The sequence below is a fragment of the Zalophus californianus genome, chromosome 10, assembly GCF_009762305.2.
Source record: "Zalophus californianus isolate mZalCal1 chromosome 10, mZalCal1.pri.v2, whole genome shotgun sequence".
Taxonomy (NCBI): domain Eukaryota; kingdom Metazoa; phylum Chordata; class Mammalia; order Carnivora; family Otariidae; genus Zalophus; species Zalophus californianus.
The window spans coordinates 9,365,283-9,383,704 of NC_045604.1; the positions used below are offsets into that span (position 1 = coordinate 9,365,283).

At 48.4% G+C, this 18,422-nt stretch overlaps 1 protein-coding gene across 3 annotated transcripts in view; it reads right to left on the minus strand.

Annotated features, from left to right (window-relative positions):
* The window catches only part of RXRG (retinoid X receptor gamma), a 43,643-nt gene that overhangs the window by 11,060 nt on the left and 14,161 nt on the right, over positions 1–18,422 (minus strand). The window contains exons 2-4 of one of the 3 annotated variants that reach the window (XM_027613416.2): positions 15,762–16,009; positions 7,151–7,295; positions 4,753–4,932 (exon numbers count right to left, since the gene is read on the minus strand). In XM_027613416.2, the coding sequence (XP_027469217.1) occupies positions 4,753–4,932; positions 7,151–7,295; positions 15,762–16,009 (573 nt within the window). Of the gene's footprint in view, positions 1–4,752; positions 4,933–7,150; positions 7,296–12,415; positions 12,691–13,502; positions 13,711–15,761; positions 16,010–18,422 lie in introns of those variants that run through there. The other 2 variants (XM_027613417.2, XM_027613418.1) reach the window with 2 other exon arrangements.

The window sequence follows — 18,422 nt, forward strand, 5'->3', positions numbered from 1 at the left end:
ACAAATTAGGAAAGAGGAGAGCAAAAGTCATGGACTTTGGAGTCCAAGAAGTCTTTTTCAAAATGGGCTCTACCACTTCCTAGCTAAAGGACAGTGGACATATGACTCAGCCCACTCAGCCTCAGTTTCCCTAATGTAAAGTGGGGATTACCATACTTGAGTGAGGTTGTTTGGGGAAGATTAAATGAAATAATTATAAAAAGATCCCAAAAATGTAGTTTTCCCTTCCCTTTGTCTCTGTTTGTGCTCCTGAACTTCTGTCTGGTCCTCTCTCTATCTCCCCTTTGGACCTCTTCCTCCCTCTTCCTGTTTCTCTTCCTCCCTCTTCCTGTTTCTCTTCCTCCCTCATCCTTCCTTCTGGTCCACTCTGTTAGTCTTCACCCACTGACAGCATACAAACATGACCATATGTATTTTTATTATCAGCTGGATTGACTGGTTAAAGTTGAGTGCTTCTTGTATTAATTGTTTTAACGTAGGTTAATAGGCTTCTATTCGTCTTGATTTTAAAAGATGGGGAGAAGCAAACTAAGTTAAGTTTCCTTTGTGGTCCTCAATTGATTTCTTCTACAGATTTGTAACATGGAAGGAGAATAACCTTCAAGGTTCAAAGAAAATAACCTTGGCTCCCAGGAAGTAGATTCTAACTCTAATCTTGCCATTTAATCAAGTGATCCTTTGCTATTCCTCTCTTCTCTTTGTGCCATAAATCTTACTGTCATAGAAGAGGAGTCATATATCTGTTGCTGGGGGAAATCTTCTATGTGGCAGACATTCTGAGCTACCATACTACACACATTTGGGATATATCCAGGGGACACTGGGTGACCTAAAAGAGTACCAAACTTGGCGCCCGTGGGTGGCTCAGTCGGTTAAGCGTCTGCCTTCGGCTCAGGTCATAATCTTGGGGTCCCGGGATTGAGCCTTGTGTCAGGCTCCCTGCTCAGCGGGGAGTCTGCTTCTCCCTCTCCCCTACTCATTCTCTAATAAGTAAATAAAGCCTTCAAATAAATAAATAAATAAAATCGTACAAACTCCTGCCTTCTAACAGAATTTTATCCATTAGCCCAACATACATTTATTGCACATGCACTATAATAGCCAAAATTTATGGAGTGTTTTTTCTCTGTGTCAGGAATTATGCTCAACACTTTACATAGATTATACTTTGTTGAATCCCCACAATAACCCTCTCAAGTACTATGAGCCACAGAGTAGTTACATAACCTGCCAGAGGTCCCAGCACTAAGAAAAGATGGAGCCAACATGTAGACCTGGGCTGACAGCTTTCTAAGCCCATCCCTCAGCCCTTGTACCGCCTCCCAGGTTCTGGGCTGGTTGTACTAATAAAGACCACACAGGGCTCGAGAGGGATGTCAAATGCAGCCCCCTGAACTCCCTCAAAAATATCCATTATCTAACTATCCACACTCTAGTAAATGATCAGAAATCATGGAAATAGACTTCCCAAGACCCCTGAGGGTTATTTGGTAGCTTGGAAGTCAGAGGGTCCCGGTCCTATATCAGCTCCACCATTAACTTGCTCAGTAAGCTTAGTCAAGTCCCTAGGCTCTCAGGACCTTTGTTTCTTCTTCCAGGAAACGAATGTGTTACATCTGAGAATAGCAAATGTCCATTCCAGCTTCACCACTATGTATCCTGAAAAGGCAACGGGTCCTGGCCCCTGGCTCCTGACAGATACATTTTGAGCCCATCCCCACGTCCCTCCTTTTCTATCTATTCAACTCTTCCAGAAGTATCGATTCAATAGTTTCTCTCAGTTAACTGTTCCAGAATTTTGTTATTCTTGTCCTCAAGGCAGTGTCCAACCTGAGCCCCCGATTCTGTAAATCAAGGTCAGAAATGAGAGTGCTGAAGAAAAGGCTGCCGAGCAGATTTCCGGAAGTGGCCCTTCCTATAGTGATACCAGGGACCCATTCGCTCCTTTGCCTTCTCTTCATCAGGGTAAATAGTACCAATTCCTTTCGAAATTTCTCTAAGAGCCCCTTTCCCCTCTGAATTTTCACTACTCAACTTTTCATCACGCCTATTTCTCCACATTCTTTTCAAAAAAGCAGAAGCCATCGCTTCTCAGCCTTTTGGCTAAGATCAAGTATAAAAAAGCAGAAGCCAAAACTAGACACGTCTCCATCAAAGTGTCAGAACAATGCCAGGTTTAAAGGAAGGACTGTCCAGGCCCTTAGAATTCAGATGCCCCCGTCTGACTGACTTTTTCCTTCATGAAAGAGCCACGCTTCCTGCCCTTTGTGCGCCAACCCTCTAACTGTAACGGAGCTGAGGGCTGCTGGGGCTGAGGTTTGAGAGACAGATGGTGAGCAGCAAACATGGCTGCTTGGCTGACGGAAGCATTTCACCTGCCTTTAGTTCAATCTCATCTGCAGAAGGAAAATGATTATTTTTCCAAGTCATCCTGAAACTTATCTCATCTGTCCTGAGAGACAAAAATGACCCCCACAGCCATCATGCTCTTGCTGATGGGAGACATTCTTTGGGTCATTCGTTTTACGTTTGACCATCATGGTGGCAGAAGCCCTACGGAGCACCAGTTCTATCTTAGTGAAGAGAAGACAGTCTCCACCAGCTGATTTTCCGATCAATAAGATCACTGACTCCTTGACAGCAAGAATGACATGAGCATGAACCAGTCACTCAGTTAATACTTGCTGCATGAGTGAATGAGTCCTTTTAGGAGCTCCTGCATGACTAAAACTTCTGATTCCAATATTCAGTTTAAACTGCTCACCCATTCATTCAGCAATTATATATTAAATGCCCACTCTGTGCTAGTCACTGGTGATATAGCGGGGAGGGGGGGGAAGCAGAAAAAATCCTTGCGTTGGTGGAGACAGATAGTAAACAAAATAAATAAGTATGTTAGATATAGTGATTCACCCTGTGGAAAAGAGACTACGAAGTACCCGGGGTGCCTGATGCAATTCTAGATGGCGTAGACAAGCAAGGCTTTACCTAGAAGTTGACAATTGAGTAAAGGTCTGAAGAGAAGAAGGGAGCCATGCGGGCACCTGGGAAGTGGGCATTCCAAGCCCTCTTCACTCCAAGAGAGACAGTAAGTGCAAAGCTCCTGGTGGCCCAACAGAGACCAGCAACGCTGGACCAGACAGACATGGGACAGTCAGACCATGCACAACCTTGAATTCATAACCAGGATTTTGCCTTTTTTCTGAGTAAGAAGGGAAGGGGCTGGAGCATTCTGGGACAGGAAGGGACTGACCCAAGCCACTTGTTCAAAGCCTCACTGGTTGCTCTTGGAGAGTGTAGGAAGACAAAGATGGAAGCAGGGGGAGTTCTTAGGAGCCTGTGTGGATTATTACAGAAGGTAGCAGTGGCTTATGCTGGTAGCATGAAAGTCATGAGACATGGAAAGATTCTGGACATATTCTGAGGGAGAGACAGGATTTCCTCACCCACTGATTGTGGTATATGAAAGAAAGAGGAACCCAGTGGTTTTTCATCTGAGTAACTGTAAAAAAAAAAAAAAAAAAAAGGCTACTTCCTAAAATGGGGAAGACGGGAAGGCTGCGTGATGAACAGGCTGGGAGGCCAGATCATCAGGAGCCCAGGTTTGGGTCTGCCAACTTGAGATTTCTGTCAGATAACAGAGTGAGGGCCATCCTCGTTCCAGAGCGCCTCCACACCCGGGCAGGAGGGGAGGCTCCAGATGGGCTCTGATCTGGGAGGAAGAAGACCCACTCTCGGCTCATCACCTACCTGTGGGACCTTGGAAAACTCACTTCACCAATCCACATGGTTTCCTCCACTGTAGAACAATGGGTGCTATTAAATTATTCTGAAGGGCCACCTCCATCCATCTCAGACAGGCTAAGAATGTCCATTTTTTCCTTCTTGGTAGCATTCTCTCCCAGGAGGGGCTCCAAGAACCTTTTCTTCATTGATCCTTTCAGTCAGCCTCCCCTCTCCCAGAGAAAAGAAGTTCATGGAGAATGAGGAGTTTCACCTGGGGCTGACTAAATGCCTCGCTCCTACTTCTTGGAGAGAGGCAGGACTTCCTCACTCTGAAATCTAGTAAGACGCACCATTTACGTTATGTCCTTGCTTGAGTTCACGAGTTAATTAACTGCCCAGTTCGATTTATTTGTGTTTTTTAACAGAAAGACTTTTCGATTTTCTAAATGAACAGAAAGCACTTTCAGATTTTTTTTTTCTCTACAACAACCCAGCGAAGCCACACTGTCAACTGAAAGACATAACGTTCTAAAAATGTACAATGATGGTCTCTCTGAATGAGAAGGCTACGTCTGATTACTGGTAAAGCCAATACTCCTCCCCAGCCCAATACCACGGAATACACCAATCTCAGATCTGTGGCAGCCCAAGGTTATAAAAGCCCAGAGAGACGACTCAAACCAGCAGGCTTTCCCCCATGAGAATTAGAGGCGAGGAGTCTGCTCCGCCCAGAAAGGCAGCCGAATGATCCGAATGATCCGCTTGTGGGGTGCTGCACCGGGACCAGGACACCAGCTCCTGAGACTTGCTGCCTGGCTCACAGAAGAGCCAGGGAGAGGGTCCAGTGTGCGGACCATCCCCTAAGCTCCGGGAGAGAAGACTGAGCATGGGGGAGGAAGGCACTCCTGCTCTCTTTGCCCTGGGGCACCCACTGCCTAGGGCTGGGTCGCACAACCGGGATCCTCGGGAGATCGTGAGGGCTCCTGCGTGCTTTACTGCAGTCGTCCCGAGGGGGCAGGGTCTCACCTTCCCTCTTCATGCCCATCACCAGGCACTTCTGGTAGCGACAGTACTGACACCGGTTCCTTTGACGCTTGTCAATGAGGCAGTCTTTATTATCACGGCAGGTGTACACAAGGTCTTTCCTTATGGTTCTCTTGAAGAAGCCTTTGCAGCCTTCACAACTGTACACGCCGTAGTGCTTTCCTGCTCACAAGAACAAAAGTTAACCCTGCAGAGACCATCCTCGGGTTTATTTGGCTCTTTCACTCACAAGAGCCCCCCCGCCCCCGGCTCTCCCCCGGTGGCCCTGGCACATCACCTGGGCACCAGGACGTGCCACAAAGAGCAACCAGCGGAGAAGGCAGGCTTGATCACAGGGACCAAACGAAGGCAGAGTAAATCTGCCCTTCCTCGTGTCTCTCCCCTCTCCCCCCTCCCTGCCCCCAGAATCGCCCGTTCCAGAGAGCATGATTAGAAAAGTCCTGACCCAAGATTTTGTTTACATTTATTTTATTAAGGCAACTCTTGTGTTTAGTTAAGCAAAATCTTCTGTCTCCATTCAAGACATTAGTATACATAATAAATAAAAATATTTATGCTTGCTATGTAGTATCTAGCAGGAAAAAAAAAAAACCAAAAACAAAAACCTCAGCTTCACTAATATTTCCCCATAATTGAGGCCCAAAGACATGGGAGCCCCACTGAGAAGTATTCTCTTTCACCACAGACTAGGAACAGGAACCTGAGTTATGGATTTTCTAGATGCTCTTGCCTATTGGAGAAATAAATTGGTATATGATCTTTAGAGCATAAAAGGACGTGCAGTCTTGTAACATAAAGATCTGATGGAAGGTGGTTTTGCTTGGTCTAGAATATTCTGTTACATGTTTCATTGTCTTTATTACGTGTTCCACACAGTTTTCAATGACCCCAGTCACGGATGGCTAATTTGTGTCAAGAGAGCCACCACACTCACTGGACATGGGCACCAAGAATCAATCACAACCCTCCTTCTAAGCAGCCCTTCTCAAATCTACACACCAGGCAGCAGTGCTCAATTGAATTGAAGGTGGGACTTGGCAAATAGAAGGAAGCAGATCATTTGAAATATATTTACCCCAAATCTTCAGTGTAATACGTGATGCTGTTTAGCTGTAGACCTGACATTACTTTCTACTTCAGTTATATTTAGGCTGATATAAAAGTGAATGTGAGGAAGTCCTTGAGAACTAGTCAACATACAAATTTGCATCCCAGGAGCTGACATGTCAGAGGAAGCCACCCTAAGAAAAAATGATGGCTCCAGATAGCCTGCCTGATGAAGCCAGTCTGGGCTTAATCAGTTGACCAGGCCAATCCACTGAATGCATAGCAATAATAAATACGGGATTTTATCTTGGGCCTTAAAATCCTAATGCTCTCAACTCTGAAGTATTTGTCTTTGAGAAACACGGCACCTCCATGTCAATCCCATGACTCGCCCATTTTTGAGTGAACCTCCCAGACTTTCAAACAAGCCATAGCAGAGGAAACTCTGCTTGGGTGTGGCCGGCCTTCTGTTGCTATGGCAATGTCCAAGTCTGCATGATTTGGCAACCACTTTGTGAGAGCAAGCAGACATCAGCCACATAGCGAAGTCAGTTCCAGGCACCAGGAACTTTCGGTGGAGTGAATTTTGCAGTGGCTTTGGTGACAACAGGAAGGTGAGGAATCCTCAGTCGACTACCATGGACAGCCATAGAAAAGAACCTTCCCCATCTGCTCATTCATCAAAACAGAGATTCTTGTGTCCTCAAAGTGGTGGGATTGGGGGTGGGGGAGAGAAAGGAGAAGTCAGGAAAGAAATCATCTGGGCAAAAATAGAAGAGGATCAGAAAAGATGAAATCTGTGAAAACACATTGATTTCTACCGATGAAAACATGTTAAAAACCTAGAATGTTCTAGAAAGAAACATGCTAAAATAGTAAAGTCTTTATCTTTGTCGGGAACATTATAGATAATATTTTTAGTTTTCTTTTGTGCTCTTCTAGTTCTTTCCTACACTGGGACATTTCCTACACCGGGACAATATTTTTAGAATTATAAAAAAATAATTTTTTTAAAAAAATTAAAGAGATACTTGCTAATTACAACAGCTTCACTATCCCACATACACGGTATGCAACACGGCAACTCCAAAGACGTGTTTCTGAAATGCTTCCTATAAATCCAATCCTTAAAAATGAACTCATATTTAAAATTCACCCAGATTTCAGGCTATGAATCCAGTGACAGAAATTTACAGCCTGGGCCACACGCTGGACCCTAAAAGGCTCTTTTTCTTCCATTGGGTACAAATGGAAGGTGAGCAGGGAACAGGCACCATCTCTGGGACCCTCACTGGACGGGACCCCTGAGAGTGGCGTCTGCTTCTACATGTACCTGAGGATCTGTCCCCACAGATGGCACAGATGTGTTTCACCAGAGATCCGGGGCTGGTTGATGGGTAGTTCATGTTTCCAATCCCAGGAAGCCCTGGTAAGGGCTTGATGTCCTCTGAAATGCTGACACTGTTGACCTCATTTAGCTGCAAGGGAAAACAATACAAGTAAACATGGAGCCAGGGTAGACCCAACATCTGAGACGGAAAGCAACAAGGGTATCCTCGCGGAAAAAAAAAAAAAAATTCTATTTCAAGAAGTAGTTTCTAAGTATGGAGTATCCGAAACTGCCTGTTGGGGGATATGAATTTAAGGGAAGAAAAAAAGTAACACAGAGGAACTAAATCATTTCTAGACACCAACACCTAAGTCAAACATCACAACACATTATCAGAATTATTATTTTACTCATTTTACTCATGTGTTTCATTAGAGCTGGAAATCCACCCTGGACACACTTAGGACAAGTCTGTTGTATACTTTTAGATTTTTGTAATAACGACTGACTGTCTATTCAGCAGTGTTCCAAGAGGAGCTACGGCTCTCAGGCAAAAGACTTAGACTCCAAGAAAGCCAAGCAAAAAAATGCAAATCCATTCACTGAGTCAATCAACAGACACTCACTGAGTGCTCACCCTGCAGGCACTGTGCCAGGCTCTGGGGTACAAAGGTGAGGTCTAAAAATGCACTCTTAAGGAGTTCACAGTAAAATGGAAGAGAAGGTCATCTCAATGAGCCCACAGAGGATGCTAAACCAAATGCCCAAATCATTGCAGTAGCGCCAAAGTTGGGTAGAAAGTCTCAGATCAAGGTTTTGAACTTGACCGTAAGGAACGGGCCATCTTCCTGTGAAACTGGAAAATCTGTACAGCCGGGGACCATCTGCTTTGTCTTCCCCATGTCCGACGTGGTCCTGGCACGAGGTAGGGAGCTGGCGTGCCCAAATGGCTGAAGAAATGAACGTGTGCATCCCTGTCCTGTCCTGTGCCAAGGTCACATTGGCTTCTCACCACCACCACCTCCATGTCTCCCAGGGCTCGGGGAGATTACCGAGAAGCCGCTGCTTAGTGCTCTGTATTCATCAAAGAAATCATCAATACATATGACTACGTCGTCCAATTAGCAGAAACTGTGAGTGCCCATGGGCACAGCTCAACCTTCTAGGCACTGTGAAGGGAGACAGAAAACCTAGAAGATCTCTCTTTCCTCAAAAATGCACACTCTCATTGAAGAGTGGGGACGTGCACAAAAATTAAGAACACTTACAAGTAAACTCACAGGTGGTGCAGAGTATGCACGGGTTTAAGTGCCCAGCAGAAACACATGGTAACTCTGGGAATTTAAGAGTTTCCACTGACGTCTATAGGGTCTATGTGAATTTTGAATCATACTGTCTCCCCAAAGTGACAGCAATTCTCAAACTAAACCAAAGGGAGGATTTGTTTCTCTATTCAAGGCCTTTGGGACAGAAGGAATGATCAATAAAACATAAAACACAACATAGCCTGAGTTACGTTCCTTCTAAATTTACCAGCTTTTCAATTCACTGAGCAAATATTTATTGAGCACAGGAGGTGGGCAGAGGCTCGGGTCAAGGGCAGTAAGGGATGGAGAAAAGACAAGACAGCCTGCAGCTCCTTGCTTTGAAGTCCAAGTCACCAGGAATTTTTAAAAATTATTTGTACAAAGGATGAAAACACACATGCGATGGGAGAATCTCTCTCTCTTCTTCTCCCCCACTTTTTATACAAGGCTAAGACAAGACATCTAGAACTTGTGCCCATTATTTTGCTTTGTTTTGGTGTCACACCATGGTTCTCAGCCCCGGATGTATACCTGGGAGATTTAAGGGGGAAAAAAAAAAAACAACAAAAAACAAAAAACAAACAGATGCCAGGGCTCCACATCCAGAAATTGAGTCAATAGGTCTGAGGGCCATTGGTACTGCTATTTCTCTAGGTTTGCCAGGGAATGCTAATATGCAGCCAGGGCTAAGAATCACCAGTTTGGCAGGAAAAACATCGCTTTGGGGTCCCATGGAGCTGGGACCGACTCCCAGTCTGCCCTTACCAACGGCATGACTTCAAAGAAGTTACTTATCTTCATCCGCCCTCAGTTTTTTGTAAAATGAGCCTAGTAAGACCTAGTTTACAGAGGCACTGGGAGGATTAGATGACAGAACGCTGGAAAATCCCCATCATAGTGCCCGGCACACAGTAACGGTTCCATAAATTCTGGCTCTTATCATTCCAGCAAAATCTGGTTAATCAAGACAAGACTTTTGAGTGTTTCTTATCAGCCAACACTCACTCTGTGCTAGGAATTCTGCAGTAAATGAGCCCACATTCGCCAAAGGGGTTAAATGATTCCATTTCTTGGCGGGGGGTGGGGGGGGTCAGAAAACGAATGTTGTCATGATATTAGGTTATCATTACTTCGGATGTGGGACATATTTAGATGTGTACTCATTTTTAAGAAATAGGTTGAGGGGGTTTCTGTTGGTGTAAATTTTAGGTGACAACGTTTCTCGAGCGCCTTGGTGAAACAGATGTCACCACTTAGATCCTCCCAAATGGAAACATTTTAGGTCAGATGACCCCGGACAAAGAGCCCTCTGGCTGACCAAGGCTCTGTCCCCAAATCCTCAGACTGACAAACAAGGATATGGGAATAAGGAGGAGGGCGCCACCACCTGAGGCTCAAGAGACCCCCACTCCCCTTCCCCTCCCACGGCCAGGTCCCGTGGGACCAGTTCGCCACCTGCAGCCTGGGGAGGTCACAGGAGGCAAGTACTGTTAATGCTGTTAGCAGTACCCTCTGCAGAAGGCTTGCTTGGTGCTCACAACAACCCTATGAGGTCATTCTAGTTTCCAGATGAGGGAACTGGGCCTTAGAGCAGTTTATGTTGTGTGTTCATTCAGAAATACTATGGCGATACAGAAAGGAGGAAGATGGCAGCTGCCTCAATGGCACTGGCCACTGATAAGGTTAGAAGTCAGTGGGGATTGTTTAGGAAGGAAAGGCCCCAAACAACTGAGATTAGATTAGAAGGAAGACTACTTGAAGAAGGTGGCATCTGAGCTAGGGCTTCGTAGTCTTCAAAAGTGTATAAGACTCAGATGGGCTGGCGATGGGCTAAGGGCTCTGAGAGCAAAAGTCCCTGAGGGAAGCCCGGGGGCTCGTGTAGGCTGTGGGTGCATGGGAGGTGCCTGGCTAAGGAGAGTGGGTTGAATCTTGAGAAGCAATTAAGAGCAGCCACTGGAGGTTTTCAGCTGAGGAATACTGCTCTGCCTCAGGGAAGGAAATGAGGCAGCCGCTCGAGGAAAACCTGGAGGGAGACACTGAGGCTGTCGATCTGCCCAGTCGCAGGTTAGGTGTCTTCCCAGGCTAACGGGCTGGAGCTAGGACACTGAGCTCCCAGTGCATTCCTCTTTTACCACAAGACCCGTCTTGCGTGGCAGGAGAGGCTCAGACCGCCTGCCCTAGTAGCTTCCCGGCCCACCCCCGTGGTGAGGAGCCCATTCTCTCCCAGGTGGGAGCCAGGAGCCCCCCTCCACCCCTTCTCCTCATGGGTCAGGGGCAACAGCAGGATGGAAGGGCTGGGACAGAAAGGTTGATACTCCCTTCTCCATTGGCCTCTTTGCTGGCTTGGGGTTTGTGTGGGTTCCGTGCAAAGACAGATGGGATAGAAGGAAGCCGCCGGGGCGCAAACCCATTAGCTGCGTGGCCTGGAGTCCCCTTGGCTGGCTGTCTTGTTCCATTAGAAGTGGCTCTGCAGAAGTGAGCACTTTCAGAGCGGGGATTCACCAGGCGGCTGGCCGCTCTCTGAGAACAGGACAAAAACACACTTGACTGGCCTGGCTTCTATTTGCAGCCTCTCAGCCAGGGACCAATCGCTTCCTGGATGCCCTGGAGCCACCATGGAACATCAGGTCCCGCATTTCTGAGCTGCTTTCAGCCAAAATTATTCCACTAAATGCAGATACGTGGCCTGCCTGCCAGGCCTCAGGCAGGCACTCCTCTTCCAGGGAGTGGACTCTGTGGAGTCCACTCTTTTAATCCAGTGAGGGTCCTTGTTGTGAGGAGTAAGGACCCTAGACCTCCCAACTGGGGAGAGAGAAGCCCCAGGTTCTGGTGGACCTGCCGCTGCCTCACTGTGTGATCTTGACCAGGTCACTGCATCAGAGACTCGGTTTCCTCGTCTACAGCCTCGATCAGTGGTTTTTCCAACTCAGGGTGTGCGTGTGGCTGGGCGGTGGGGAGGGCGAACAAGAAGCCTTCGGATCTCCTGCCCCGGGTTCACCCAGACCTGTTTGTATCGGCCACACTCATCAGCCTTCCAAACATGCCTTCTCTTGGAGAAAAGACTTTACGGCTTAACTTTTTAAAATCATTAAACAAGATGATCTTTAAGGTCTGTTCCAGCTCTAACACTTGTAACTTTTATTAAGTATTCTCTATAAAAATCTGCAAGGATAGTAATTCGGTTATCAATCACCACCCGGGCAGGAATTATCAGGGACAGAACCCAGGTCAGGCAGCTGGGTTCAGGAGGGGAGAAAGAGGTGGGGGCATTCCAAGGACACGCAGGGCTTGCTTCCTAGTCCAGACAACAGGCATCACACACACAGTCATGAAAATGGGGCCTAGATACTTTTGTCTGAAAGCCCCATAAATATCTTCCCAGTCATATATTTGGTGTTTCTGGGAATTGCTCCCTCCACTTAGATACTCCCCAGAGCAGAGACTGACTCTTACAATTTTTTTTTAATCTCCAGTGCCTGGCTCAATGAATGCTTATTGAAATGAACTTCTCTCGAGCCTCTCAGCAAGAGTGCACCAGAATCAACAAGCACATGGGGGTAGAGTATAAATCACCGAGGTGCGTATTATCACCTAGGTATAATAATAATAATATCACTACCTTACTGCCATAGAGTGCTTAAGAAGTGATTTTTCAAATCCAGAGCTCCTTTAATATTCACAAATATCACTGTAAGGTAGCCAGGGAAAAGTGTGTTACCCCAAAATAGAAAAAAAGGGAACTGAGAGACCCATAAACCATAGTTCTTTGCAAAAGGTTAGAGTCCCCCCACCTCCATAGTATTGGGTTCAGTTCTCTTTACTGTGCAAGAATGAAAATCCAACAAGAGCAAAAAAGAGAGAGGCTCAAACACCAGAATGACAAGAGCAGGGAATGGGAGACAGAGCCTGCTGCTCCCACATCACAGCTCCCCCCTTGCCCTCACCCCGAAACTGTACTTACCCTAGACCCGGGTCACAGGAGGAGCATGTTTCCAGCACGAGTCCCCCTCTGACCCATCCTGGGCGAGGAAGACAGGATGCATAGAGACCTTCTATCCAGATGGTTCAGAGCCCAGCTCACCGCAGCTAACACCTAGGGTCCTAGATGCCCTGTGTCATCTGGTTAATTGGGCAAAATGTTTTTGCCGGGTGGTTCCAGAGCCCAAGCCCACAACACTGCTCAGTGTCCGGGGCTGTTGAGCTTCCCCAGAGCTTGGCAAGCTTAATATAGCTCCCAGAGTGAAACTTGGCCCCGGCCTCTGCACACAGCCCAGTTGGCCAGGACCAAAGCTTTCAGCTGACCTTTCAACCCCAATCCCTCTGTACAGACATATGGTCCAGGAATAGCGGCCCTGCCACTCGCACAGCTAGGAAGCTGAATTTATTGGCTAGGTTTGGCTCAATCAGACCGGAGCATGGCTGCTAAAAGCAGCCTTGAAGGATGGTGCCTTGCCCACTCCCACCCACAAGCCCTGTCACTGTCTATCACCTCACCCTGTCTTATTGCTTCATACATAGAACGATTGCTGTTTGAACCATCTCGTTCCTTCCTTTGCTGTTCGTCCGTCTTGCCTGCGACAGGGTCACTGCCTTGGAAATAACCTTACTCAGTGCTTATCCCCAGAACCTAGGACAGCGGCAAGTACCGCTAGATACATAGCAGGTCCTCCTAAACGGTTATATGAGTGAACATGAGTGCCCTTGCAAGAGTTTACTTTCAGCCCAGAACTTCAGCGTTTCCTTCTGTCCCTAGCCCACGGGCTATGACCTGCCTTCCTGGAGTCCACTCACACGAAAGAACAAGGATAAACAAACCTCTTCAGGGTCTCACATTTTGAAGAGTACCTGTCACCAGCCCTGCTGATTCCAGTAGGTGAGAGTGGCATAAATACGTGGCCATCTCCGTGGCTGTCTGGTCCCCACTCCTTTGAGTGGTCACACATTCTCATGGAACACGCATGTGGGATGTTCAGAGGTCCCTTTCTTCTGCTCCCTTCAGTTCTGCCCTCGTGCCTACCACAGCCCCCACACGCTGCCTTGCAATTTACCTGCATGATGTGCCACGCCCCCTGAGAGACTCCTTAGGAGCCCTGATTAGTCATCTTTTAATCCTTGGCAGCCAGCCGAAGATCTTGGGGTCATGGACTGAGTCAGCACACACCACGGCAGCAGGTGAATGCAGCGTCATGAACACCGAGTGGGGGTCAGGACGCCTGGGCTCCAACCCTGGCTCTGCTGCCGATTGGCTGTGTGCGGTGGGACACGTCACTTCAGCTCACTGAGCCCTGCTACTTTATTCCGTGGGATGAGGACGATGTAGACAGTAGCGGTTCTCCGGTGGGCTTTGACCAGCTTCACAAGGGCCAAAATATGGGATAGGGGAGAAATGTATACTCTGAAGATCCTACGGGTGAAATCATCAGATTACAAACTGGGGTTAAAAGGGCCGGCCCAATGTGACCCATCTGCTTGACCTGCACATGCTTCAGATCTTTACATTTGAATGGCTTCAAGGGAAGGAGGCAGCTCCCTGCAGACCCCGCCAGCCCTGCTGATATATGTCCACCTCACTCATCCGCCTCTGCTGCCTGCCTGGCTGCGGCTTCCACAGTCCCGCACTCGATGACCGCCCCCAAGGTCTTCTCCAGATTCTCGGATCCCTCGATCGATAAGATTTCTGAATCCCTTACTGGCTCTAAAGTTCTGTGACTCCACATGGCTTTGCTTTTCAGACCCTGTGCACAGGAAGCCTCTTGAAAGGGATGGTCTAGGGATGGTCTCAGAAATCCTCCCTGTAGTAGGAAGATATACTGACACAACGGGAGTCCTGGCTCTTCTCCAAAACTATAAATTCCAAGGAAACTTCAGAATCTACTAATTCTGCCTCCAGATGTGCTGGCAGTTAGGGCAGGATGGTGTCGGCCCAAAAGTGAGATGCCCATAAGTGAGAGAGGAGAATGTGGTAGATGGTATTATTGTTCCTAATTTTTCATATCCTTTGCATTGTGTCTCCATAATACTTCCCGCTAAAACAGGCACTGCCTATTTCTTTTTTTTTTAAAGATTTTATTATTTTTTTTAAGATTTTATTCATTTATCTGACAGTGACACAGCGAGAGAGGGAACACAAGCAGGGGGAGTGGGAGAGGGAGAAGCAGGCTTCCCGCGGAGCAGGGAGCCCGATGCGGGGCTCGATCCCAGGACCCTGGGATCATGACCTGAGCTGAAGGCAGATGCTTAACGACTGAGCCACCCAGGCGCCCCCAGGCACTCTGCCTATTTCCCTGCCCTGTTAATGTTGGGGTGAGCCACACAGCTTGCTTAGGCCAATGGGATACCGGGGGGCATGACGCCAGCAGAGGCTTCACTGTACCCTACTGATTTCGTTTTGATTTTGCCCTCCTGCGTGACACCACGAAGAAAGCGCGCCCAGAGTAGCTGTTGCTCCCTTAGTGAGGGACTCGAGGAGCAGCCCTGCACCCAGCCTGCAGCCTCGCCCAGCTCCCCCACCATCTGAAGCAGAGCCATCCCAGCCAACACAAATTTGCGAGTGAGGGGGGAAAAATGTGTGTTTTTGTAGACCACGAGAACTTGGGGATTGTTACACAGCATCATTACATCAAGAGCTGACCACCACAGGAAAGGAAAGTGGACGGCCTCACTGCGACATTGCCAGAGGGAGCAAAAGGCAACCAGCCACCTGAGGGCTCCTCAGAGCAGCAATGCAGTGTCCCCCATGCACACACCTCCTCCCTCCCCTCTGCTGCAGCAGGCGCACTAGGAATTAGGGGAGGATTCCTTCTTGAGTTTCCAGTCTTTCCCTCTATCTCAGAGACAACGGGCCATGTTCTAGATCGATCCATGTGCCATACCTGCCCATTTCCCCACTCTGCAATAAGCTCCTGGAGAGCAGAGACCGCATTCTGATCATTTCCGTATGGCCCTCAGCATGTAGTAGAGCAGCAGGCACTTCACTGACTTGATAAACACTCATTATAGAATCGAGAACAGAGGGGGGTCTGTCCCCAGGATGACAAACAGCGCTCAGAAACAGTGAAATCACTGCCAGAGCTGAACCACTAAACCACACGGGTGGCCTCTGGGCCACCGTCTCCTGGCCCACGAGGCGCGGTCGGTTCTCTGGGGCTGCCGGGCCCGCGCACACACTTAACGAAGGCCCTGCAGGGGGCACGGCCCGTCAGCAAGTACACATGAAGCACCTGCCGAGTGCCGGCTCGGCTCCAGGAGCAGCCTGGGAAAACCTATGCAAGATGGCTGGGAAGTCCCGCGAGAGGAAGGGCACCTACCTGGGAGCTGGGTGGGACGACCAGATTGATTCCTGGGGGCGCTGCCAGCGCTCCCGACGGCGGGCCCATGGCAGATGTGATGACTCGATATGGAGAACCCAGGGCGTTGAGGGGGGGCCCCACTGCACTCAGAGTCCGTGGGGCACTCACGGGGGTGTCCGTGTAGCTGGGGTGGCTGTCCATTGGCTTCCCTGTGGACAGGGCTGCCGATGGGCTCATGGACGTGGAGCTGGAGTGGCCAGGGGAGCCTGTAAGGAGAACATAGATGAGGGGAGACTGGGGGGGCACAGAGATGGCCCCTGTGAGAACAGAGCCACCCCCCCCCACTTGTGTCCTGTACCCTGCCCCTCGTGCTCACACCCCACACTGAGCTGCTAGAATAAAGGCAAGGGAAGAACAGACAGGGCGAGGGCCTGCTCTCGGACAGAACACGCATCAGTGTTTTAGTTGTCTGCTGCCCGCCTGGAACCTACCTTGGACTGGGTCACATCAACAGCCAGGGCCACAAGGGGCATTAGCCCACAAGCCCCCCCGGGGCTTAGGGGACTGTGGCCTGGGCCAGCCAGACAGGGAAGGGAAGTCAAGTCCAAACCCACATGAGGAGGTGAACTGAGCAGGTGCCTGAGATGCTCCGGAACGCCCTGTCTCACACTCCTATTGCTCTGAGAGCTGGGGCAGGGCTGAGCCTGCAAGTCAGGAGAAATTCATTCACTCACATGCAATGAACATTTACTAAGATGCAGGTACAATTCCAGGTGCTGGGAATTCGGACCCCAAGAGAACACAGTACCCACTGTCAGGGGTCATATTCCACCATGGCAAGGGGGGCGGGGGGCGGACAGAGGCTGTAGTCATACCTTTGGCCACCCGTATCTTTTGCAGCTTTGTGCCCATTAAGGTCTTTGCCCTGCCTATCTCCACAGCATGGGGTTTTATCAGCACTCAGGAAAGAAGACTCAGGGTGGCTGGACATGGCTTACTGGCCACAGAGGCCCAGGAAATCAAGTGCAGATAGGCCTGCCCAGGCCGTTCCTACCTGTAGGCACAGGGAGCCGTGGTCACAAGTGTCCACGGAACAGGCCCTGGGCACATGATTGTCTGGTACCACTTCTCCCGGGTAAGTTAACAAGTTCCCTTATGGTGAGCCGCAGCTCAAGATGACAGAGAAGGAGGTGCCCCGCTGTCCTCTCAGGAGCCCATCATGGAACATTCTCTCCAGAAGAGAGAAGCTATAAACCTCAGGATCCATAGCAGCAAAGCAGAGACTGGAAAAGCAACAGGGCAGCCTACCCTGAATCACAGCACTGCTTCCCCGCGTGGTTCCCTGTTCATTCAAGGAGCAGCTCTCGAGTACCTGCTGCTACATGCGGGGTGCTATCCAAACCCTTGGGAGACCTCAGGGATCACTAAGTGTAGTGTTAGGAGCAGGATACAGGGAGGGATGTGCTCCCTTTGAATGCTGGGGAGGGGCAACAGCACGTCAGAAGTGTAAGTGTGAAGCTATTCTTTTTTTATTACTGAGATAATAATGGACACGCAACATGAGGCGTGCAACATAATGATTCGTTATTTGTATATATCGCAAAATGATCACCACAAATAAGACTAGTTAACATCCATCACCACGCACGATTAGAAATTTCTTTTCTTGTAATGAGAACTTTTAAGATCCACTCCCAGGAAATACAAGACAGTGTTATTAGCTATGGTCACCATGCTATAATTACATTCCCAGGACTTATTTATTTTATGACTACAAGTTTGCACCTTTTGACTCCCTTCACACATTTCTCCCACCCCGATCCCTGCCTCTGGCAACCACCAATCTGTTCTCTGAATCTATGAGCTCAAGGTAGTGGTATTATTATTATTATTATTATTATTATATTCCACATAAGTGAGATCACACACTATTTTTCTTTCCCTGTCTGACTTAGTTCACTTAGCACAATCCCCCAAGGTCCGTCGTGTTGTCACAAATGACAAGATCTCATTCTTTCTTATGGCAGAATAACATTCCATCTCATACATATCCGTTAGCCATCCATTGATGGACACTTAGTTGCTTGCACAGCTTGGCTATTGTAAATAATGCTGCAGTGAACATGGGGGTGCATACATTTTTTTGAGTTAGTGTTTTCTAACTAGTATTTTCTCTGTGCAACTACTCTTTTTTTAAAAGATTTATTTATGGGGTGCTGGGTGGCTCAGTTGGTTAGCGGTCTGCCTTCAGCTCAGGTCAAGATCCTGGGGTCCTGGGATTAAGTCCCACGTCAGGCTCCCTGCTCAGTGGGAAGTCTGCTTCTCCCTCTCTCTCTCCCGCTGCCCCTCCCCCCACTCATGCTCTCTCTCGCTCGCACACTCTCTCTCGCTCATTCTCTCTCTCTCTCAAATAAATTTGAGAGAGAGAGAGAATGTGGCAAGGGGAAGGGCAGAGGGAAAGAGAGAATCTAAGCAGACTCCTGCTGAGCATGGCTCGTGACCTGAGCCAAATCAAGAGTCAGACACTTAACCGACTGAGCCACCCAGATGCCCCTCTCTATGCAACTACTCTTAAACATAAATATTCCACTAGAAAAATGTCAACCTAGAGTTTCTCTTGAGCTTCTGCTAACATGGTTAAGGTCTCCCCGTGGAGAGAAAAGTCACTGCCACGGTCAA